This window comes from Lithobates pipiens, unplaced genomic scaffold (genome assembly GCF_037356315.1).
Source record: "Lithobates pipiens isolate NorthernLeopardFrog02 unplaced genomic scaffold, aLitPip1_a1.2 Scaffold_3, whole genome shotgun sequence".
Lineage (NCBI taxonomy): Eukaryota > Metazoa > Chordata > Amphibia > Anura > Ranidae > Lithobates > Lithobates pipiens.
The window spans coordinates 167,151,796-167,173,784 of record NW_027507790.1 but is presented as its reverse complement, the minus strand read 5'-3'; the positions used below and the strand labels follow the sequence as shown (position 1 = coordinate 167,173,784).

The 21,989-nt window shown below is 44.1% G+C and overlaps 1 protein-coding gene across 3 annotated transcripts in view; it reads right to left on the bottom strand.

Annotated features, from left to right (window-relative positions):
* Positions 1-21,989, bottom strand: part of ACOT12 (acyl-CoA thioesterase 12) — an 86,684-nt gene that overhangs the window by 26,657 nt on the left and 38,038 nt on the right. For all 3 annotated transcript variants that reach the window (XM_077462456.1, XM_077462457.1, XM_077462455.1), the window contains 2 exons: positions 12,042-12,161; positions 5,495-5,645 (listed from right to left, as the gene is read on the bottom strand). In XM_077462456.1, coding sequence (XP_077318582.1) covers positions 5,495-5,645; positions 12,042-12,161 — 271 coding nt within the window. The remainder of the gene's footprint in view (positions 1-5,494; positions 5,646-12,041; positions 12,162-21,989) is intronic.

Below are 21,989 nucleotides of genomic sequence, written 5' to 3'. Positions count from 1 at the left end.
AACCTAGCTAGGCGTCATATGTTTTCTCCCTTTTATCTCCTACTGAGAGATTTTAATATCTTAGGGAGACAGCCTTAAAAAAAAAAAAAAAAAAAATTGAGCTGGACCCAGAGATGTAATGGAGGGGAATCCTTTCAATGTGGACACTAGTTCTGGTTCCCACAGGGTCCCCAAGGAATTCTCTTAAATTTGCATGGATTTCCGCTCACTTCCTGTTTGGCTATGGGACAGGAAGTGAAGGGAAATCTCTGCAATGTCTGACAGGGTTATAATCCTCCTTTGCTCTATGTAAAACTGAGAAAAAAAAAAAAAAGTGCGAAATTTACAGAAATGAGCAATGACCCAGATGAGGGATTAACCTTCAGCAGAGGTAATTTTTCACATGAAAGACCTGAGAAAACATTCTCCAACCTGGAGTTATGCTATAGGCATCATTTGCAAGTTTTATATAAACATCAATCTATAAGTCCACTAAAATAGAAACATAAAATACTGGGTGTTTGGCCATTATACAAAAATAAATAAAAAAAGACGCACATAGTTCCAGGGACAAAATAAATAAAAATAGCTGGCATCTACAGCTATTCCTGTTTTTTAGTAAAGTCTCGATTAGGAAGAGCATTTCTCTGATAACAATACCAGCCTGTACTTCTACCAGCTTAACATATCAAACATGCCATCTTTATTTTCGTGTTGGCAAACTGCTTGTTTCATCTTTGTACCCAATTTAAAATTTGTATTACAACATTTCCTATGGAATAAAAACAGTTTCCATCTAGTCCTAAGTGAAGTCAGAGGTCAGTACCAAATTGACACTTTGAGGGTCCTTCAAATGAAAAAAAAAAACCAAAATAAATAAATACAAACAACAAAGTATAGTATCATGTTAGTCTCATTAGCATAGCAAGAAACATTTATTGAACAATTAAAATAGCACACTTGCATGTAGGATTCTTGACATTCAGCATAAGGATTGAATGTGGACACTGCAAAGCTGCTAATGTGCATCAGTAGAATTGGTTTCCCAAACCAGCATAGGGAACCAGACTTGACTGCTGTCAAAAAACCACCAATGCCTGGTGTCCTACAGCACTATCCACTGCCTCATGGCAACCCTTATGAGATACTGAAAGGAGAGAGCAGTACCAGGTCAGTAACTTGTTTCAAAAGGCACAATCCTTCTTGCATAGGGCTGTAGGGTGCCAGGCATTGGCAGCTTTTTGACAGCTGTCAAAATATGGTTCCCTATGCTGGCTTGGGAAGCCATAGCATCCAATGCACAGAAACAGCTTTGCGGTGTCCACATCCAATCTCTAGCCTAATCCTTATCCAAAATATAAAGAATCCTACAAGTGCGCCATTTTAATTGTTCAATAAATGTTTGTTATGCCAATGAGGATCCCGCACCACTATACTTTTGTCATTTGAGCTTACTGGACCTTCCAGGATCTATATTGGAAGCTGCAGGATCCCTGTTACATGACTATTGATCTCAATTGTGAAAAAATAAAAACATAAGTATAAGGCTCATGAGTGACCAACTCTTGACAAGAGCAGATCTAGAATAATCAAAGAGGAGGATTCGTAACCCTTAGGAGCCATTAAAAGCCCATTGTACCCTTAATTGGCAGAAACGACCTTCATTTCACTTTCTCTATTAACTCACATTTTAGCCAACATTTGGGGAAAATTACATTTCTAAATCTATCTCATCCTTAACTACAACTACATGACATCTACATGACATCTTTATCGCCAACTCATTTAACCTACTCCCCATCACCGAAACCTGGCTCCACGAATCAGACACTGCGTCTTCTTTGGACTCACTCTCCCAGATCCAATGGACGTATCGGAGGAGGTGTCGGAATCCTAGCCATACATAGCACCTTTCAGGTACTTCAGCCACCTCCCTCTGTCACTCCTCTTTCGAAGCACACTGCATTCGTCTCTTCACTCCAATTTCTCTAAGAATAGCGGTGATGTACAGGCCCCCTGAACCAGTATCAACATTTCTTGATGACTTCTCTGCCTGGCTACCCTACTTTCTTCTGAAATCCCCACAATCATTCTCTGGGACTTCAACATCCCTATTAATACTAACAATTCTGCTCCTTCCAAACTTCTCAGCCTAACCTCCTCTGACCTGAAACAGTGGATACATGATCCTACTCACTCCGAAGGCAATATCCTTGACCTCGTTTTCTCTCACCTTTGCACTCCATGCAACCTCTCTAACTATCCATTCCCTCTCTCTGATCACCACCTTATTAGTTTCACTCTCTCCCTCTCCTTCACCTCCTCTCCCTCCAACCGCATTAAAGTTACCCGCAGAAACCTACGTCATCTCAACCCTTCTCTACTCTGCTATTGATGACCTCTACGACAAAATCTCACCCCTATCCTGCACCAACCTAGCCACTTCTGTCTACAACACTTCACTTCTAGCCTCTCTGGACTCACTGGCCCCCCCCCTCACTACACACAGAATCAAGCCCCGACCCCTTCAACCTTGGCAAACAAATGTCACTAGAAGTCTGAAAAAACATAGTCGTGCTCATGAGCGCCTGTGGCGCAAGACCAAGTCTCAGAGAGATTTAAACCAATATAAATCTGCCCTCCAAAAATACAATTCTAGCCTCCTCTCTGCCAAGCAGAAGGATTTTATCACTCTTATCAGCAACCTATCATCCCGTCCCCGTCAACTCTTCTCTACTTTCAACTCTCTACTTCGTCCTCCACCGCCTCCACCCGCCAACTCATTCACTGTCCACCTTACCACCTGCCCTCTGGATCCTGTTCCCTCGCAAATGCTGCGTTCGCCCTCTGGCTCTATGCTACACTCTCTAACTCACATCTTCAATCTCTCCCTCTCTTCTGGCATCTTCCCCAACTCTCTAAAACATGCACTTGTCAAACCCATACTTAAAAAAAACCTCACTGGACCCATCCAATCCTAACAACCTACGCCCCATCTCCTTGCTCCCCTTTTTATCCAAACTACTCGAACGTCTGGTCTACAACCGACTGAGTGTCCACCTCGCTGATAATAGCCTTCTTGATCCCCTTCAGTCTGGATTTCGTCCTCAACACTCCACAGAAACTTCTCTCCTAAAACTAACAAACGATCTAACGGCCAAAACCAATCGACATTATTCTGTACTCATCCTCCTGGACCTCTCTGCTGCCTTTGATACGGTTGACCACCCCCTCCTTCTCAAAAAACTCCACACCTTTGGTCTCCGCGACCGTACTCTACGATGGTTCTCTTCCTACTTATCCAACCGCACCTTTAGTGTTTCTTACAACTCTACTTCCTCCTCTCCTCTTCCTTTCTCTGTTGGGGTCCCCCAAGTTCTGTTCTTGGACCACTCCTATTTCAATCTATACCTCCTCCATGGGTCAACTGATAGCCTCCCACGGCTTCCAATACCACCTCTATGCTGACGACACCCAAATCTTTTTTTCTACCCCTCAGCTCACTCCCTCTGTCTCCTCACGTATCACTAATTTACTATCAGATATATCAGTCTGGATGTCACATCACTTCCTCAAAATAAATCTATCCAAAACCGAATTTATAATTTTTCCTCCCCCATATGCCCCTTCCCCTGATCTCACTGTCAAAATTGATGGCACAACCATAAGCCCATCCCCTCACACCAAGGTTCTAGGTGTAGTCCTGGACTCTGAACTCTCCTTCAAGCAACACATCCAATCACTGTCCAAATCCTGCCGCCTCAACCTCCGCAACATCTCCAAAATACGCCCCTTTCTAACCAATGACACAACAAAGCTCTTAATTCACTTGCTGGTCATCTCCCGCCTCGACTACTGCAACTCCTTTCTCATTGGCTTACCTCTACATAGTCTATCACCTCTTCAATCCATCATGAATGCCGCTGCCAGACTCATCCACCTTACCAATCGCTCGGTGTCTGCTACTCCTCTCTGTCAATCCCTCCATTGGCTTCCGCTCAGCCAAAGAATTAAATTCAAAATACTAACAACTACATACAAAGCCATCCACAACTCTGCCCCCAGCTACATCACTAGCTTAGTCTCTAAATACCAACCTACTCGTTCTCTTCATTCCTCTCAAGACCTCCTGCTCTCTAGCTCCCTCATCACCTCCTCCCATACTCGCCTCCAGGACTTTTCCAAAGCCTCTCCAATCCTATGGAATGCCCTACCCCAATCTGTCCGCCCATCTCCTACTTTATTAGCTTTTAGACGATCCCTGAAAACACTTCTCTTCACAGAAGCCTACCCCACCCAAACCCAACTGTATTTTCATTTTCTCCATCAGCTCACCCCCCCCCCCCCCCAGTTATTACTTTTTGTTTCAACTTGACTCTCCCTTCTAGATTGTAAGCTCCAACGAGCAGGGCCCTCTGATCCCTCCTGTATTGATTTGTATTGTAAGTGTACTGTCTGCCCTCATATTGTAAAGTGCTGCGCAAACTGTTGGCGCTATATAAATCCTGAATAATAATAAATAATTAAAAACCGTATAGAAGCTAATGTCCAAGAGCTGACCTTTAAGCACTAAAACAAAAAACCCCAACACATTAATTGGCACATTGTCTTTTTTTTATTTAGGTTTTTTTGCCATTTTTTCCCCATGTATAAATCTATGTTTGTCCCAAGTATGTTTGAATCCACCTACTGTGGACTTACTCACTACCTCTGCTGGTACTCTTTTGGTAAAACCACTATTAGATTAGTACTTTCCTCCTGTCAGTTTGAGGTCATATCCCAGCGTTCTTAATCTTGGATTTACAAAAAAAAAAAAAAAAAAGAAGAAAGGAGAATACTGCTTTTAAACTTTATTCAACTCCTTGATATATTTAAAAGGTTTCAAATCATGTCTCCCTTTTCCCTTCTTTCCTATATACTGTACATATTAAGTTCCTGAAGTCTCTCCGGATAAACCTGTACCACAAAACCACTTGTCTGACTCTTCTTTCAAACGAAAAGGATTCTGTGGTCTTCCATATACACTGGTTCATAACATTCTGAAAAATGTATTTGTTTGGTCCCAATAGCCAATTGGGCTCTACCATGCACTGGGGCCATTACAACTTCATTTTAACATTCACTGGTGCGATAGCAAAATAGATGACGAAAGATTTTTAAATTGTTATCCAAATTATTGCAATGGTATTCACTTTTTTTTTTTTTTCCCAGATGCATATTATGTAACCCAGAAAGCGCCGCATACATTTCAGTAGCACAGTAAGGAGAGTTCAGGTAAAAAAAAACAGATTCTCTGTTATGGACATATGTCCAACAGCATGCTTGTCTCACATGTTCCATTTCAATGAAGGGCAAAGGAAACATAAGCAAGCTGCAGATTTACGTAAATGCATTAAAAAGCATCTCCATGTGACACAACCCAATACAGCAAAGCGGACATATTTTAAAGGGTTCACTAATCTCATTGCATGAATCTGACCTCAGTGAAAATATTCCAAAATATATGGAACCTCACCTTAGTTGAGGCTTTAACTCTGGGGAACATGACATACTGGTTGTTGGCATCCAGTGCTTGATAAATGAGGAAAGCGCTATTAATGTGGCGCGGTTTGCCCTCCGTCCATTCCTCACAGTTGTAAGCTTCCACTCGGACACCAACCTCGACACTGCAATAAAGCACATATAGAACCAAGACCAAAATGATGAATTCCCATAGGAAAAGAACAGAAATACCATATCTAAAATTCCAACGCCAAAAGTAAATATTTCAACCAATTGGATCAGCTGAGTACAAACAACTCTGTCCTATAATCTCCTGTGAGAGGAGAAAAGCAGCTGTGTCCTTCAGGCACACAATACATTCTACACTTTAAATTAGAAATTTTTCTAGATAAAAGATTCAGCCATCAAAACCCCCAAAGTAATATTATAGACATTGATGAGTGGTGCTGGTAGTTCCTTTACAAAGAAAGTTCTAGTGCTTTTCATCTGTCTTCATCCGTTAAGTATCTTATCTGTTTCAGTGGCACAGATGTCTTCATTGGATTGCCAAGTACAAGCAGAGAGACTACAACTCCTGGCTCATTGTTCCAGCATGAAAAGAAGCTTCACCAATTCTAATAGGCAACCCCGTAAGTCGGGGGTCTCAAATTGGAGGCCCTCCAGCTGTTGCAAAACTGTGCGAGTCATGCTTGTACCTGTCAGCTTTGCAAAGACTCATGGAACTTGTAGTTTTGCAACAGCTGGAGGGCTGCCAGTTTGAGACCCCTGCTGTAATGCAAGTGAACAATCTACCCACGGAGCGTTGAATTATTCACATAGGCTTTTCTGAACACCACCACCTACCGTGGATCTATGTGAACACTGCCTCTACCCAGAAGTCCTTTCATTTATTGCAGAAAATACAAAAGAATACTCTTAGTTATTATACGTTTGATACATTTACTTGGCTTCCTATGCAGCAGTTATAAAAATTAGTGAAACATAGTACCAAGATTCCAGTGTGGTGTCAAACATTTTAAAGAGTTTATGTAAACCTTAGTAATACATTTCTCTTAGCTGCACCCTTTTGGTCTGTTAAATATAGACCACTGAAAGCGTAATATCTCTTCTAGTAGTAGAATAAAAACGATCCTGCCAGGCATCCCATGGGCTGATAATTTCCTGTGCTTGCTGCTTCTGCTGGGGGGGGGGGGGGGAGCAAATAGTGTTCCTCTATACAACTGGGATTGGCAGGATCGCCAAAGAAAACGAATACATCCAAGGACTGGTAGCCCGCAATAAACTATAGTCTTTTTTCTGGGTTTAGACATGCTTTGCAATATATCCATTTAAATAACAAGCTTTATTTCTAGGGATGTGGGAGGGAGTCCCAAAAACATAACAGGAAGGAAGAAACCTTAAGGCTGGGTTCACACCATTGTGAATTGGATGCGGCGTCATCCAATTCGCAATAGCAGGAGATTTTGACCGGTTCTCTATGAAACCAGTCCACATCTCTGCAGCAGGTCTGGTGTGTTTTGCAGAAAAACATGTCTTTTGGTCCGTTTCAGGTCAGAATTCAGCCCAAAATTCAGGCTGAAACCCAGACCTGAAATGGTGAACCAGGATGTACCGGACCCCTGCTGTGAGCCGCATGCACCTCACATGTGAACCCAGCCTAAAAGGGAGTAAAAATCTGCTCTGTTATCTCAGATCACATTCCCATTTAAAATGTATTCTCTATTCTTCTTACAGTGATGATTAACAATTTAGATCTACTATCCTCGTCTCTGCTATGGAGAGTGAATCTGTCAAACAAGGACACAGGCAGAAATTAAAGCCAACCCTTCCACACTCCCTCCAAAAAGCATAGCTCCCAAATGATGATGATGGATGGTGACTTGTTGGGTTAACACATCTTGTTTGCTTGTACAATTCTCCTTTAATGGGGCATGGCCAGGGTTGTGTCCTATGCCTGCATACTTTTGCCGATAGGTGTCCCTCATTCCCATCTCAAAAAGTTGGGAGGTATGAAAATGGATAAAAAAAAAAAAAAAAAAAAAAAAAAAAAAGGCTTTAGATTCACTAACCTATCAGGATCAATATCTTAAAGCTCAAATCCAGGTAAATGGTTAAATACATAAATCCAATACCTATAAAACAAAGCTTTTTTACCTCTCAAAAGGATTAGCATTTTTGTATATCTGTTCTTGAGATCTACACAGCCCTACCACACAGCACAGCCAGGCAGATGACACCATAGAAGGAATACAGCTGTGTCTTCTCTCTACCCTCTGCTGATTGGACGGCGATGAGTGAACAGCAAGATTAGCAGATAAGTTTCATCTCACTGCCCCTTTTTTCTTTATCAGCACACCTGGTTGGCTCCGGGTCCTGCAGCTTCATTTCTTAGGCAGGCCACTGATGGTGCAATGGTCTTACCTGCAACCATGGGAACAAGGTTGAACAGTGCTCTGATTTTTGGGGTGAAGACCAGCTTTATTTTCCCACGTTCTGATCATTACCCAGGGAAAGCTCTATTAAACCTAAAAGCAAACATTTATTGTATTGCAACATAATTCTTAGATGTGATGGCTGTTTATTTTTTTTGTTGGCTTTCCCCATTTCCACCTGGTGATCTGGCCAGTAAATCAGTTTTTTTCAAAAACAAGCTCTCTTCCAGATGTACACTAGATTACCAAAAGTATTGACACCCGCCTTTACATGCACATGAATGTTAATGGCCCGTACACACGATCGGACTTCCCGACGGGAAATGTTGGATGTCAGGCGGTTGAAAAAAAAATCTGACCGTGTGTATGCATTGGACAATTGTTGTCAGACTTTCCGCCAACAAATGTTGGCTAGCAGGTTTTCAAATGTCTGTTGTCAGATTTTCCAAGTGCGTGTACACAAGTCAAATCGGACAAACGTCCAAAGTACAAACACGCATGCTCAGAAACAAGGATGAGCCAGAAGCGGCCGATCTTGTAAACTAGCGCTCATAATGGAGAATTAACATTCGTGACGTGGCAAGTTATGAAATCTCCAAATGCAGCGCACATTCTCTTCTTCAATGGGATAATGAAGCTGCTTTGCTGGTGATACTGATGGAGTTATTGCAAACAAATTTTCAAAGGCTTTTTTTCCCCAGCGGTATCAGGAATAATTTTTTTTTTTTTTGGGGGCAAGTTACAACACCATTATCCCGTAGTTTTTAAGATGTTGGTGTTACAACTATGTTGGCGTCCCTTGTTAATTTTACATTGCATTTTTTTAAAAAAGCAACTGCCTACTCCCAAACTGTAATTTGAAGTAAAACATCTAGCCAAGTATTATTCTACACAATTTTTATTGTGTACGGAAAAAAAAAAAAAAAAAGGGAAACATAAAATTAGACATGCCATCTGCCAATAGAACTTAGCCAAAAAGTGCATTCTATGCATCCAAAAATATTGAAAATATACCAAATCAAAATCATTATTATTCAACCCAAAAAATAATGTCAAAGCAATAACTCCAAGGCCAATAATAAATAACACGTTTCCTCCGATTCCGCTGCATGTCTGGTTGACAAACGCCTGTTCAGATATGAACTGAAAAGCACGAAATGAAAAGCACAAACTGAAAAACACGAAAAGAAAAGTGCGAATCAACACTCAAACTTCTACTAACAACAATATAGCAGAAAGAGCCCAAAGGGTGGCGCTAAAGAGATGAAAAATCACATAGTACGTCAGTACGATCGTAATTGTTGGCCAACATTTGTGTGACCATGGGTATATGCAGGAGAAGTTTGAGCAAACGCCCCTTTGGACAACATTGGTTTTGTTGGCGGAATGTCTGAACGTGTGTACGAGGAATTAGTCCGTAGGGATCAATATAGAGTTAGCCCACCCTTTGCAGCTATAACAACTTCAACTCTTCTGTGAAGGCTGTCCACAAGGTTTAGGAGTGTGTCTATGGGAATGTTTGACCATTCTTCCAGAAGCGTGTTTGTGAGGTCAGGCACTGATGTTGGACAAGAAGGCCTGGCTCGCAGTCCCCACTCTAATTCATCGCAAAGGTGTTCCATCGAGTTAAGGTATGGAATCTATGCAGGCTAGTCAAGTGCCTACACCCCAAACTCGCTCATCCGTGTCTTTATGGACCTTGTTTCTGCACTGGTGCGCAGTCACGTTGGAACAGGAAGGGGCAAAACCCAAACTGTTGCCACAAAGTTGGGAGCATGAAATTGTCCAAAATGTCTTGGTATGCTGACCTCTTAGGACCTCCCTTTACTGGAACTAAGGGGCCAAGCCCAATCCCTGAAAGACCCCCCCCACACCATAATCTCTCCTCCACCAAATTTGGACCAGTGCACAAAGCAAGGTACATAACGACATGGATGAGCGAGTTGGGGGTGGAGGAACTTGACTGGCCTGCACAGAGTCCTGACCTCAACTCCCATAGGACACGTTTGGGATGAATTAGGGTGGAGACTGCAAGCCAGAGCTTCTCATCCACATCAGTGCCTGATCTCACAAATGCATTTCTGGAAGAATGGTCAAACATTCCCATAGACACTCCTAAACCTTGTGGACAGCCTTCCCAGAAGAGCTGAAGCTGTTATAGCGGCAAAGGGTGGACCAACTCAATATTGAACCTTATGGACCAAGACTGGGATGCCACTAAAGTTCGTGTGTGTGTAAAGGCAGGCCTCCCAATACTTTTGGTAATATAGTGTATCAGTTTACAGGGTTAAGAAACCATTCAAAACAGGCAGAAATGCTGACAACGATCAACTTTTATTCATGTGTAGCGCTGACATCGCTTATTAATGTGTATTTTTATGCTATAATCACAAGTCTATGGACATTTCTTTGATTTAGTGCCATCTAGCGACCAAATACTGGTACTAAAAACTTAAATGTTTATTGCTTTGAAGAAAGCACAAAAGACATATACAGGAAGTGACCGTTTTGATCAGAAGGTTGACCCCTTTTACCCAGGAGGCTTGATGACCTACCCATGAACACTTTCTCTAGCAGTGCATGCTGGGTAGGACATAAAAGGGCATGGAGCAGCCATTTTAGGTCTCTTGGGATCACATGGCCTGCCTGTGAGGATCTGTGTGAAGGCCCTTCCGGAGACAGGGCCCGCAGCCTTTGCGGAGCGCGAACCTCGCTTGTTTGTGCGAGTGACCTGATGGTGCCAGAGAGACAGTGACTGGATTGGAGAGATCCAGAGACACTCCTTTCAGCATCGGAGGACCAGGCTCACCCAGCGGAGCAGAACAGAGCGACTGGGCCAGCTGACGGAGAAGCAAGCTGCAGTCGCTGGACCAAAGCTAATACACGGAGCTCCGATCCAGTTGGTGAGTGGGTTATGGCCCAGTTTGTTAACTTTCACACGCAGTTAGACTCATACACATGCCTCACTGGGATTTATTAGTTCCACGGAGGACTGACACTGAACTGACACTGAGCAGGCTTGAGGCCTGCCTACTCTGACATCCCAAGCCTTGTAATATAAAGTACTGACGTCATACCAGGGGCACCTTTACCGCAACTTAATTTACTTTAACCTGTGGATTACAAATCACAAGGAATTACTTTAGCTAGCGAAGACAAGAAGACCATGTATTTTAAGTGAGATCTCACGCATAGCTTAAAAAGTAGGGGGAGCACCCGGGTATATCTATATCTCAGTACAATTACTGTAATCACCTCTTTGAATATTTTTGCAGTAAAATACACTGTTTAAGTATCCAGTTGTATGGCGTGCCGTTTTTCTTCCAGCAGGTAGAGCCAGTGGATCCTGAGGTTGCAATACAGGTACCTTGCAGTGTATTATATTGTACTGTATTGTACCACAGCTGTGTCAAGGGGACTGAACCAAGTTAGTGGGGTGTTACTAGAGTGCAGGACCAAATCAAGTCAGCCGCTGCTAAAATTTAGAAAGCTAATCAATACACTGCAGTTAGCTGGAGCTCATTTTAGCTTTTTGTTTGTTTTGTTCTTACATATCAGCTGCTAAAGCAACCCTAGACAGTAGAATATTTGTGTGTTTTCTATTTCATGTTTTTTATATTGAAAGTATTAAATAAAAATGACATATTCAAACTTGCAACTTTTTATTTTTTATTTGAAAAATAAGTTGGTTGCACATTGTACCAGAAACAGAATTTGGTGCCATGATAACAGGACAAAATGACAAATAAAATTAGAACTGAATAGGGCATACTAATAAGGCAGTAAATGTGACATTCACCAAACATTCATTACAGGAGTATTTTTCTGGTGCATGCATTTCGTATTCCAGCAATTCGCTTGCAATGAATGGTTGGAGAATGTCAGATTCCTGGTTTCTTATATATGCTCCTAGATCTCTAGCATCACAAATTATATTTTCTTAGCATTCTTTTGTATTTAGTATAGGATTGGTAATTAAATTAAACTTGAAATACAATATCAGCAAAAGGAAATACCTCAAAACTATGTGATAAAATGGCTCTAGAGCGCAACAGGTTAAAAATGTGACACCGATTATCTTAATGCAAAAAATAAAATTTAAAATATTGGAACGTGCTTGAACAATACCTTTTCTGAAACGTGTTATTTACAATAGCTCGAAACACCAGTCGATCTCCAACAGTGGAAGGTCCTCGGAATTGAAACATATCCACAGATTTAAGGGCTGCATGTGTGCGACACAGGCGGCTGTACAAAACATGAGAAGATGTTATGTGTGAGGGCATCTTTATGCATTTTAGAAGTTACTTTATCATATACTTCAAGGAAGGAGGATTGTTGCTGCATTTCCCCCCACAACAGATGCAGGGAACATGCTACAAAACGCACCGTACCCCCTGCCAAGAAAGTCAAGCCCAAAAAATAGAAAAGTGCATTGCAAACGCATGCTCAAAACGCACTCATGCGCGCATCAAGTGCATGTAAACAAGCAGTCAAAAATGCGTAGTTATGTGCAGTTCCTGGTGTAAAAGGCCCCTTTGGAATCACTATTCCTTGCTTCAACCCTTCTCTTAAAACGATCATTTTTTTTCCCGCAGCTTGACAATGATTGGGATGATGTATGGAGCGCCAGGTTTGCTAGATTGGTGTTGGCATTTGATCACTTGATACACTTCACGTTCCTCCATAGAGCGTACTACACTCCTGCTAAACTGGTGAGGATTTTGGCCCCTACCATTATGGCATGGAAGGCATTGATAAATACAGCTCTACCGGTATATGAAGCCACATATCTTAATAGAGATGGATGCCTGATGAGTTTAAAATGGTATGGGATGGTTGGATAGAAAATAGCTCTACAGCATTGGATTGTCTCCTGGTTGAGGGTTATCATTTGTGGCGAGTAGTGAGGTTTGTGTACGCCTTGATTGGCTCCAAATACTCATATGCTGCGTACACATGAGCAGGCATTGTGACAACAAAATGCTGGATTTCCGACGGATGTTGGCTCAAACGTGGCGACGTACAACGAGCCGAGAAAAATGAAGTTCAATAGCCAGTGCGGCTCTTCTGCTCGATTTCGAGCATGCGTGGAATTGTGCACACATGCTCAGAATTTCCAACAACGGATTTTGTTTGAAAATTTGAGAACCAGATCTCAAATTTTTGTTGTCGGAAATTGACAAAAAACGTCCAATGGAGCCTACACACAGTTGGAATTTCCGTCAAGCTTCATTGAACGTTTGTTGTTGGAAAATCTAATCGTGTGTATGCGGCATTAGTGTGGCCCGGGGGGGTATTATACGGTTTACGGTGAATGTATATTGTAAGTACACTTCTCTTACTGTAATCTTTCTCTGGGAAGATTACTTTTATTTTGGTCTGGGAGCTGCATTGTACGCTGATGCTGTTGAATTGTAGTACTAAATGTTTACTATGTTTCCAAGTTTGAATTTTATTTATTTTTTTGTGAACTTTTTTTTGAAAAGCTGAATTTCTAAAACAATTTGTTGTAACATGGATAGCAAAATTGACAGTTACTTACCGGTCTCTGCTTTTCTAGGATATCTTCCAAGACAGCACACCTGACAGGAAACACAAACACATGAGGTTAAAAGGCCCCTCCCTTCCCCTTGCACCTCAGTTCTACCAAAGTAATAGACTATCCATACCAGAGAGAAACTCTTCCCGTAGTACTTACGTTAAACCAGGGGTGGGAAGTAGGCCTGCCGTCCTGGAAGATATCCTAGAAAAGCAGTTACTGGTAAGTAACTCAATTTTCTCTAGTCATCTTGCAGGACAGCACAGGAGAGGATGGACAAGAAGTTCAAGGCCTACCTTAGGGTGGGACCACCGCCTGCAAGAACTTCCTTCCAAAACCTTAGAGCCTGAGGCAATAGCAGTTCCACTCTATAGTGCTTTAAGAAGGTGTCCTGCTTCACCCATGTGACTGCTCGGCAGATCTGCTCTATTGAGGCTCCTGCTTTTTCCGCCCAAGAGGCCGTCAAAGACCTGGTAGAATGAGCTTTAAGGTTTGCTGGTACTGGGGAACACGACTGCTCATAAGCCATACCTATGGTCTGCCTAAGCCACCTAGCCACTGTAGATCTAGAAGCCTGCCCTCCCTTTCGAGGGCCGCTAAATAGAACTAAAATGTTGAGTAGATTTCCTAAAAGCCTTCACTCCAAATATGACAGCAAACATCTGACATGTAAGCCCTTGTACACACGGTCGGAGATTCCGATGGAATGTTTCCCATCGGACCGTTTTGTCAGATATTCCGACTGGTCTGCATCGGACTGTTTCCGTGGGAATATCCGACGGACCAACTTTTCCAACTTGCCGGTAAAATTTTCCGACAAAATGCTCCGATCGGACATACTCTGATCATGTGTAGCCTACTCCGACGGACAAAGTGCCACGCATGCTCAGATCAAATTCCTAGACCAAAGCTATTGGCTACTAGCCTGAACGTAGTCCCGTCGTAACGAAATAACGTCATCACGTTATGTACAATCGGATTTTCCGACAACTTAGTCCGACCGTGTGTATGCAACATCACTTCCAGACCTTTTCCGGAATTAATCCGTCGTAATTACTCTGACGGATTTGGTTGTCGGAATCTCCGACCGTGTGTACAAGGGCTAAAAACTTGAATTTTTCCTCTGTTTGGGTTGTCACAAAAGGAGGGCAAAATGATCTGAGACCTATGAAATTGTGATGCAACCTTGGGAAGAAAAACTGGGTCTTGCCTCAGCACCATTCTATCTTCCAATATTAACAGAAAGGGCCCTTTACTTGACAAGGCCTGCAGGTCGCTTACCCTTCTGGCTGTTGTGATGGCCAGTAAAAAGGCTAACTTAAGTGTCAAAAATTTTATGGAGATCTCCCGAGCTGGCTCAAAAGGCGCTTTCATCAAAGCCTCCAGGAGGGAATTTCTTGGAGGTTAACCTTCCCCTAGCTACTAGAAATCTTCTAATCAGGGACTCCTGCATGAGCCTCTGGTCCAAGAACACCGATAGGGCAGCTACTTGTACCTTCAGGGAGTTTGTGGCAATTGCCTTGTCCACCCCTGCTTTTAGAAATTCAAGTATCATTGGTATAGAAGGTCTAGATGCGTCTCTATCCCGACACGAGTGAGAAAAGTATTCCAAACCTTTGAATAAATCTTCCTAGTGACTGAGACCCTCCTGAGTAGTCGGAAGCCAATCACTCCATCGGAGCATCCTTTGCCTCTGAGAATATCCCTCTCAAAAGCCACACCGTCAAACCGCAGAACCCCTGATTGGGGTGAACGACTGGCCCCTGAAGGAGATCCTGCCTGGTTGGGAGAGGAAATGGAGGCGCAACCGACCATTTTCTCAGGAGTAGCAAACAAAGTCCTCTTGGGCCACCAAGGGGCTATAAGCATCAGCTTGCACCTTGAGTAGGCTAGTCTTTGTAGTACCCGAGGAATCAAAGCTAGTGGAGGGAAGGCCTATGCTAGTTGACAATCCCAGGTCTGCACTAGAGCATCTATTCCCCCTGATCCTCCCTCTCTTGCGAGAGAAAAACCACTGCACCTTCCTGTTCTCTCTGTGGGTGAAAAGTTCTATCTTGGGAAACCCAAACCTGTGACCTATCAGGAGGAATACATTCTGGTTTAGTTCCCATTCCCCTTGGGTGGATGGCTTGACTGCTCAGGAAATCTGCCACCACATCCCCCTTATATGGACCGCCAATATGGACTTAGGGACCTCTTCGGCCCAACTCATAATTTTCAAGGCCAGAGTTAGTAGTCTTCTGGATATTGTGCCCCCCTGACAGTTCAGATAGCAAAACGGCTATCACATTGTCCGAAAGGACTTGGCTGTCTAGTCCCTGAATCACGCTTCTGAACATGACCCACCGCAAGAGGCTCCCTGTAACTGGAGGATGCCCTTGCCTGGATCGGGGTCCAGGATCCTTGCGCTTGGAGGTCCCCCAAGTGAGCCCCCCCAACCCCAGGCATCTTGCATCTGTGGTAGTTTTTACAGGGTTCCACTGGGCCCAAGGAAGACCTGACGCGAGTGTCTTGACCCAGCCAATTTAGAGAGGTCCTTACCCTTGTTAAAATGGCCATCTTCCCTTCCAATGACTCCTTTTTGTCCCAGGATAGAAGGAAGAACTGCAGCTCCCTGGAATGTAGCTGAGCACAGGGAACTGCCTGAATACAGGAGGTCATTAGGCCTAGGACCCTCATGACCTGTCTGCGGGAACAGTCCCTGTGTTCCATTAGAGAGGAAACCGCTGCCACTACCTTTAACCTTTTTTCCTTCTGGGAGAAAAGGTTTCCGAGTCCCTGCGTCCGAGTATCCTAGCAAAGTCTTTATTTGGGATGGTACTAGGGATGATTTTTCCCTGTTCACTATCCAGCCCAAGCTCTCTAAAGTGCAGATTACCATGTCTACGTCTGCTCTCACTTCCTCTGAAGACTGTCCATAGATCAGGAGGTCGTCTAGATAGGGTAACAGAGATACCCCCTGTAAACGTAGGTAAGCTACAACCTCTGCCAAAACCTTTGTGAACACTCTTGGACTTGCAGATGACCTGTAAGGGAAAGCCCGGTATTGCCAGTGTTGTACCCCCTTGCTTGTAAGGACTGAACCTTAGCAGGGATTGGTGCTCCCGGGCAATCGGCACGTGGAGATATGCGTCCCTCAGATCTACTGTGGCCATGAAATGTCCTTCAATAGAGGTTTGCGCACAGTATAAATAGTCTCCATCCGGAAGCTCTTTTGTCACAGAAACTTGTTCAGCTTCTTGAGATTGAATATATCAGGTGAAATTTCCCTGAAGGTTGTTGGACTGCAATTACATGGGAGTAAAATCCCTGGTAGAGATCGTCCGGAGGAACGGGACAATCACCTTCTGGTCCGCCAATCCCTGCAAGCTGTCCAACAACCCTGCTGCTCTCAGTGGATCTTTGGGGAACTGAGTCAAGGTAAAAGTTTGAGAGGGAGGGGAGAGAAGTTCCAGGCGATGTCCCTCTGTCAGAATCCATAGGATATAGGGGCTTTCAGAGATCATTCTCCACTGAGAGACAAATCGAGAGTCTCACCCCTACCCTGACGTCACTGACTGTTTGTTGGTGTCCTTAGGTCCAGAAAAGATCAGGCCACCCTTCTGTCCACTCTTTCCCTTCCTCCTTGTATTCGTGTCCTTTTTGGCCCTGGTTAGGAGGAGCACGTAAAAAAAAAAAAAAAAAAAAAAAAAAAGGCCTCTTGGCTTTAACCAGGAACTTCTTTCCTTTTTCTGCTGATTGCGACAGGACCCGATCCAGACCAAAAAGCTGGGAGCCTTCAAAAGTTAACCCACAGTGAGTTGGACAGATAGCCCTCCTTGCGGAGTTCAGGAGTGCCGCTAACTTAACCGTGGTCCTAACCACTTCCACTGTCGCATTAGCCAAATATGCTACAGCCCTACTTATTACTTCTAGAGAGTCCATAACTTCTTTGGAATGATTACCTCTAGAGACATGGCCAGAGAGCCTGTCTAGCCATGCGTTAACATTTCTAGCTACGCAGGTAGACACCAAAGCAGGTGCCATGGCTGCTGCATTGGCATCCCATGCTCTGCGCAGAAGTGTCTCGGCCCTTATATCAATTTGGTCTTTAATACTACCCAAATCCTCAAAAGGACAGATCATATTTTTTTTTTTTAGAGACCTGGGAAAGGGCTGCATCTAACTTGGGGGTCTTGAAAAACTTCTCTTCCTCCCCAAATGGAAACCTCCTCTTCCAGGTTTTAAGTTTAAGGACCTTCCTCTCCGGCTCCTTCCACTCCCTCAGAATTACTTTTTTTAAGGTTCTGATGCACTGGGAATACCCGGGACGGAGGTTTCCCTAATCTTATACAGCCAGTCCTGGGCCAATACCTGTACTGGAGGCTCCAGGAGGTCCTTGGAGGTATAGATTGCCCTGAGTAACTGTCCCATGTCCTCTACAGGAAAGATGTCCAAGTCTAGGACTGTCACTGTCCTGGCTTTCAGAGTGAGTTTTCGTCTTAAGAGCTTTCCTCTGACTCCTCTGGGTCCTCAAACTCATCTGCTCCCAAAGTGATAGAAGGAGGCCTCTGCGGCGTTAACTGACCTCTGTCAGACGTACCTCCTAGAGATGAAGTACCTTCCCTAGAAGACAGAGCTTCTCTGCCACTAGTGTTTTCAGGGTTTGGAGTGTAGTCGGCATCTGACTGAACTGCAAGGAAGTCCCTCATAACCTGTGAGGTTTCCTTACCTGACAGTTTAATTATGCACCTATAACAAAGGTTTTGCATGAGCCAGCGAGAGCCTTTTATTCCAATTCCCACACCTTTTTGCTCTAGGGGGGAGTTTTTTTTTTGCCTTTGTGGACCCCTTGAGCAGATCCACTGGGTTCTAAGGAGACAAAAGACAAGGCAGCACTCACTTTAGCAGGCTGTTCTCTTCCTCCCTCCCCCCAAGGGGTGTGGGTAAGACTCCCTTCTTAACCCACCCCTTGCCAAACAGAGGAAGACTCACCACTCGTGGTCCCCTCTTGGGCTGCAGCCACTGTGTCCTACTCACCTTCCATCCCGACCTCAGCTGTTTCCGATTTCCAAGGAGCTCCACTGTGAGGATCCAGGAGATGTGTGGCATGTGGGACCTCTGCCTGGCCCCCCCGGACTTTATGGTCAGGACACCGCTCGCCGCCATCCTGCTGAAGTCCCATTGCCGGAAGCAGTGCCTCTTGGCCTCTGGCGTCTCCGGGTCCACCATTTTGGCATAGACTGGAACTGATGCTGCCCAGGACCAGAAATGGCGGCGGCGCCATCTTGCGCCACCCGTCAAGAACACTCACTCCTGCCTAGGAGTGTTTCTGGCATTCTCAATAGCGCTGCACTGCCAGCAAAACGTCACCCTCCTTAAGCGGCTTGGACCCCCGCTGATCCTCCGGTTCCTTCATCCCTAAATTCCCAGATTGGTTGGAAGGTAGGGAGGCGGCATGTACCCAAAAGAGCTCCGGGATACGCCACTGTGCCTGGGAAGCTCTTTACCGGGTAAAGGAGGGACCGTCCGCTATCAGCTTCAGGTCTGCCAAAAATCACAAAATGTTTCGCTGCCGGGAAACCGTCAAGAACTGAGGTGCAGGGGGAAGGGAGGAGCCTTTTAACTTCATGTGTTGATTGTGCTTCCTGTCAGGTGGACCAGTCATCTCAGGTGTGGAACATGACTAGAGAAAAATTGTTCATGGCCATCCATGTTCCTGCTGGGTAGATTCACCCTCCCTATTTGGCCTGGTGACCATTGCCACCAAGATAGAAAAATGATGAGAAATCCAATATTTTACAGTTGTAACTAAAACAGGAGGAGAGTAAATATTCTCCTGGATACACCTGTTCACAGACAACTGGCTCTAAACTCAGGACTTCCAAACATTTGTATAAAAATTATTTGTACATTTGATGACTGGATGACAGGACTTGAAAAATTTGCTTGCTCCCAACATTCAAATTTTCGAATAAATGTAATTACCCCCCCCCCCCCCCCCAAAAAAAATAAAAAAGTTGTACTCAAAAGTTTGCATACTCTGGCAGAATTATGGCATGGATATTGAAAATGACCGATCATGCAAAAAAAAAAATAAATAAAAAAAAAAAAAGAAGGTCTACAAAAGTCATAGTAAGCAGTCATATGTAGTCAATTATCACAGCTGTTTGGTTCATTTTTTAAAATGGTAACAGAAATCACCCAAATGTCCCTGATCAAAAAAAATTTACATACCCTGGAATATTTGGCTTTGGTACAGACACACAAGGTGAGACAGGTTAAAATGGCAATTAAAGTGTTCCTGAACCCACACCAGCAAAGAATGCTTGTTATGCTGTGGAACCCAAGGGGTTAATTCTCAACATTTTGTAAAAAGGTTGTTTAATCCGGTCTTCTCTGATCCTCCCGTTTTCCACTGTCCCCAATCCATCTCCTGATAAAGCAGAGCCCTGGGGGCAAGCTGCACATGCTCAGTTTGCTTCGTATTGCTAGACAGTTTTTTTTCTCTTGGGAAAGTGCATGCGGTTAGCACATGGCCAATCAGCACTGTCCAGATAGAGGGTTAGGGGTCCTGCAGCCTCATAGGACAGTCGGGGTAGAATGAAAACTTCACCTATAAGCTTTAACCAGACACTGATAGAAGTCACAAGGCTACTCCAACTGCTGATGAAAAAAGGTATTTAGCATTTTTTTTTTTACTAAAATAATTGCATTCCGATGTTCAGTGTACTGCGGGAGACCAGCTATAGTGAATGCAGGGCCCTTGGTTTAGTAACCCTTGGAAAAAAAAAAAAAAATGATGTGGGGAATTTTATTTTATTTTTTTAACTGCAATTAGTTTCGGTGTATAAATAGTCAACGTGTTTGTTAGCGCTCATGTGGATGCACTGAGCAGGCTTGCACTGAGCCATGGGGAGCAGAAAAGAACTATCAAAATACCTGCAAAACAAGGTAATGGAATTTTATAAATAAGAAAGATTGCAGCCACAAGTGACAAGTATTGTTTGGGAAAGAAAAACCCACAGGTAACCCCAGGAGAAATACAGTGGCCATTTCAAGGAGCACAATATGATAATTGAGCAAAAATGAGCTGCTTGGTCGAGTTGCCAGAAAGAAGCCTTTACTGCACCAATGCCACAAAAAAAAAAGCCAAGTTACAACATGCCAGACAATACAATACAGTTTATGGCACACTAATCTGGAGTGAATAAACCAAAAAAAAAAAAAAAAAGGTTATGGTCACAACCATAAGCGATATGTTCAGGAGAGGGGTCAGTAAGTCAGTAAGGGGTCAGTAAGACCTATAGCAACAAGAACAACATCCCACTGTGAAGCATCGTGGTGGCTTACTGATGTTTTTGGGGGTGTGCGAGCTCTAAAGCCATGGGAAATATTCAGAAAATTGATGGCAAGATGAATGAAACATGTTATCAGAAGGTACTGGCAGACAAATTGCATTCTTCTGCACGAAAACTCTTGGACTTTCCAGTATGACAATGTCCCCAAGCACAAGGCCAAGTTGACCCTTCAGTGGTTACAGCAGAAATAAGGTAAAGGTTCTGGAGGGGCAGGGCTCGAGTGCTGCGGGAACGCATGGGAACGGCGTTCCCGTACTATTTCCACAGCGGGAACGCCGTTCCCATTAGCTGTCTGAGCCGGGCTGAGGCTATGCAGCGCGTAGTCCGCGCCGCTCCTCAGCCGCCGAGTGACTGGTTGCTAGGCAGGGGCCGCTCCGCATCTAGCAACCGGTCACATGACTTCGGCCGTGCACGTGGGCACGCACTGGCGCGAGACCGTCAGTCAGTGTGACACACGCTGCGCGCCGGACTGTCCTCCCGCTCCCCTCTACCCAGTGCCTCCTGTTGCCACAGCCGCTGCACTTTTCAAGTTTACTTCTTCTCCCCCCAGAACAGAAGGGAAGAGAATAAATACCAGGAGGTCAGTCACTAGTGTGTAAGTTGCATTCTGCAAATACCCTGCCAAATTGCCAATACTCATCCATACCCCGCCAATACTCTGCAGTACCCCGCCAATACTCTGCAGTACCCCGCCAATACATACCCCGCCAATACATACCCTGCCAATACATACCCTGCCAATACATACCCTGCCAATACATACCCTGCCAATACATACCCTGCCAATACTCTGCAATAAATACCCTATCAATACTCTGCAATAAATACCCTATCAATACTCTGCAATACCCTGCCAATACTCTGCAATACCCTGCCAATACTCTGCCAATACTCTGCAATACCCTGCCAATACTCTGCAATACCCTGCCAATACTCTGCAATACCCTGCCAATACTCTGCAATACCCTGCCAATACTCTGCAATACCCTGCCAATACTCTACAATACATACCCTATTAATACTCTGCAATACCCTGCCAATACATACCCTGCCGATGCTCTGCAATACCCTGCCGATGCTCTGCAATACCCTGCCAATACTCTGCAATACCCTGCCAATACTCTGCAATACCCTGCCAATACTCTGCAATACCCTGCCAATACTCTGCAATACCCTGCCAATACTCTGCAATAC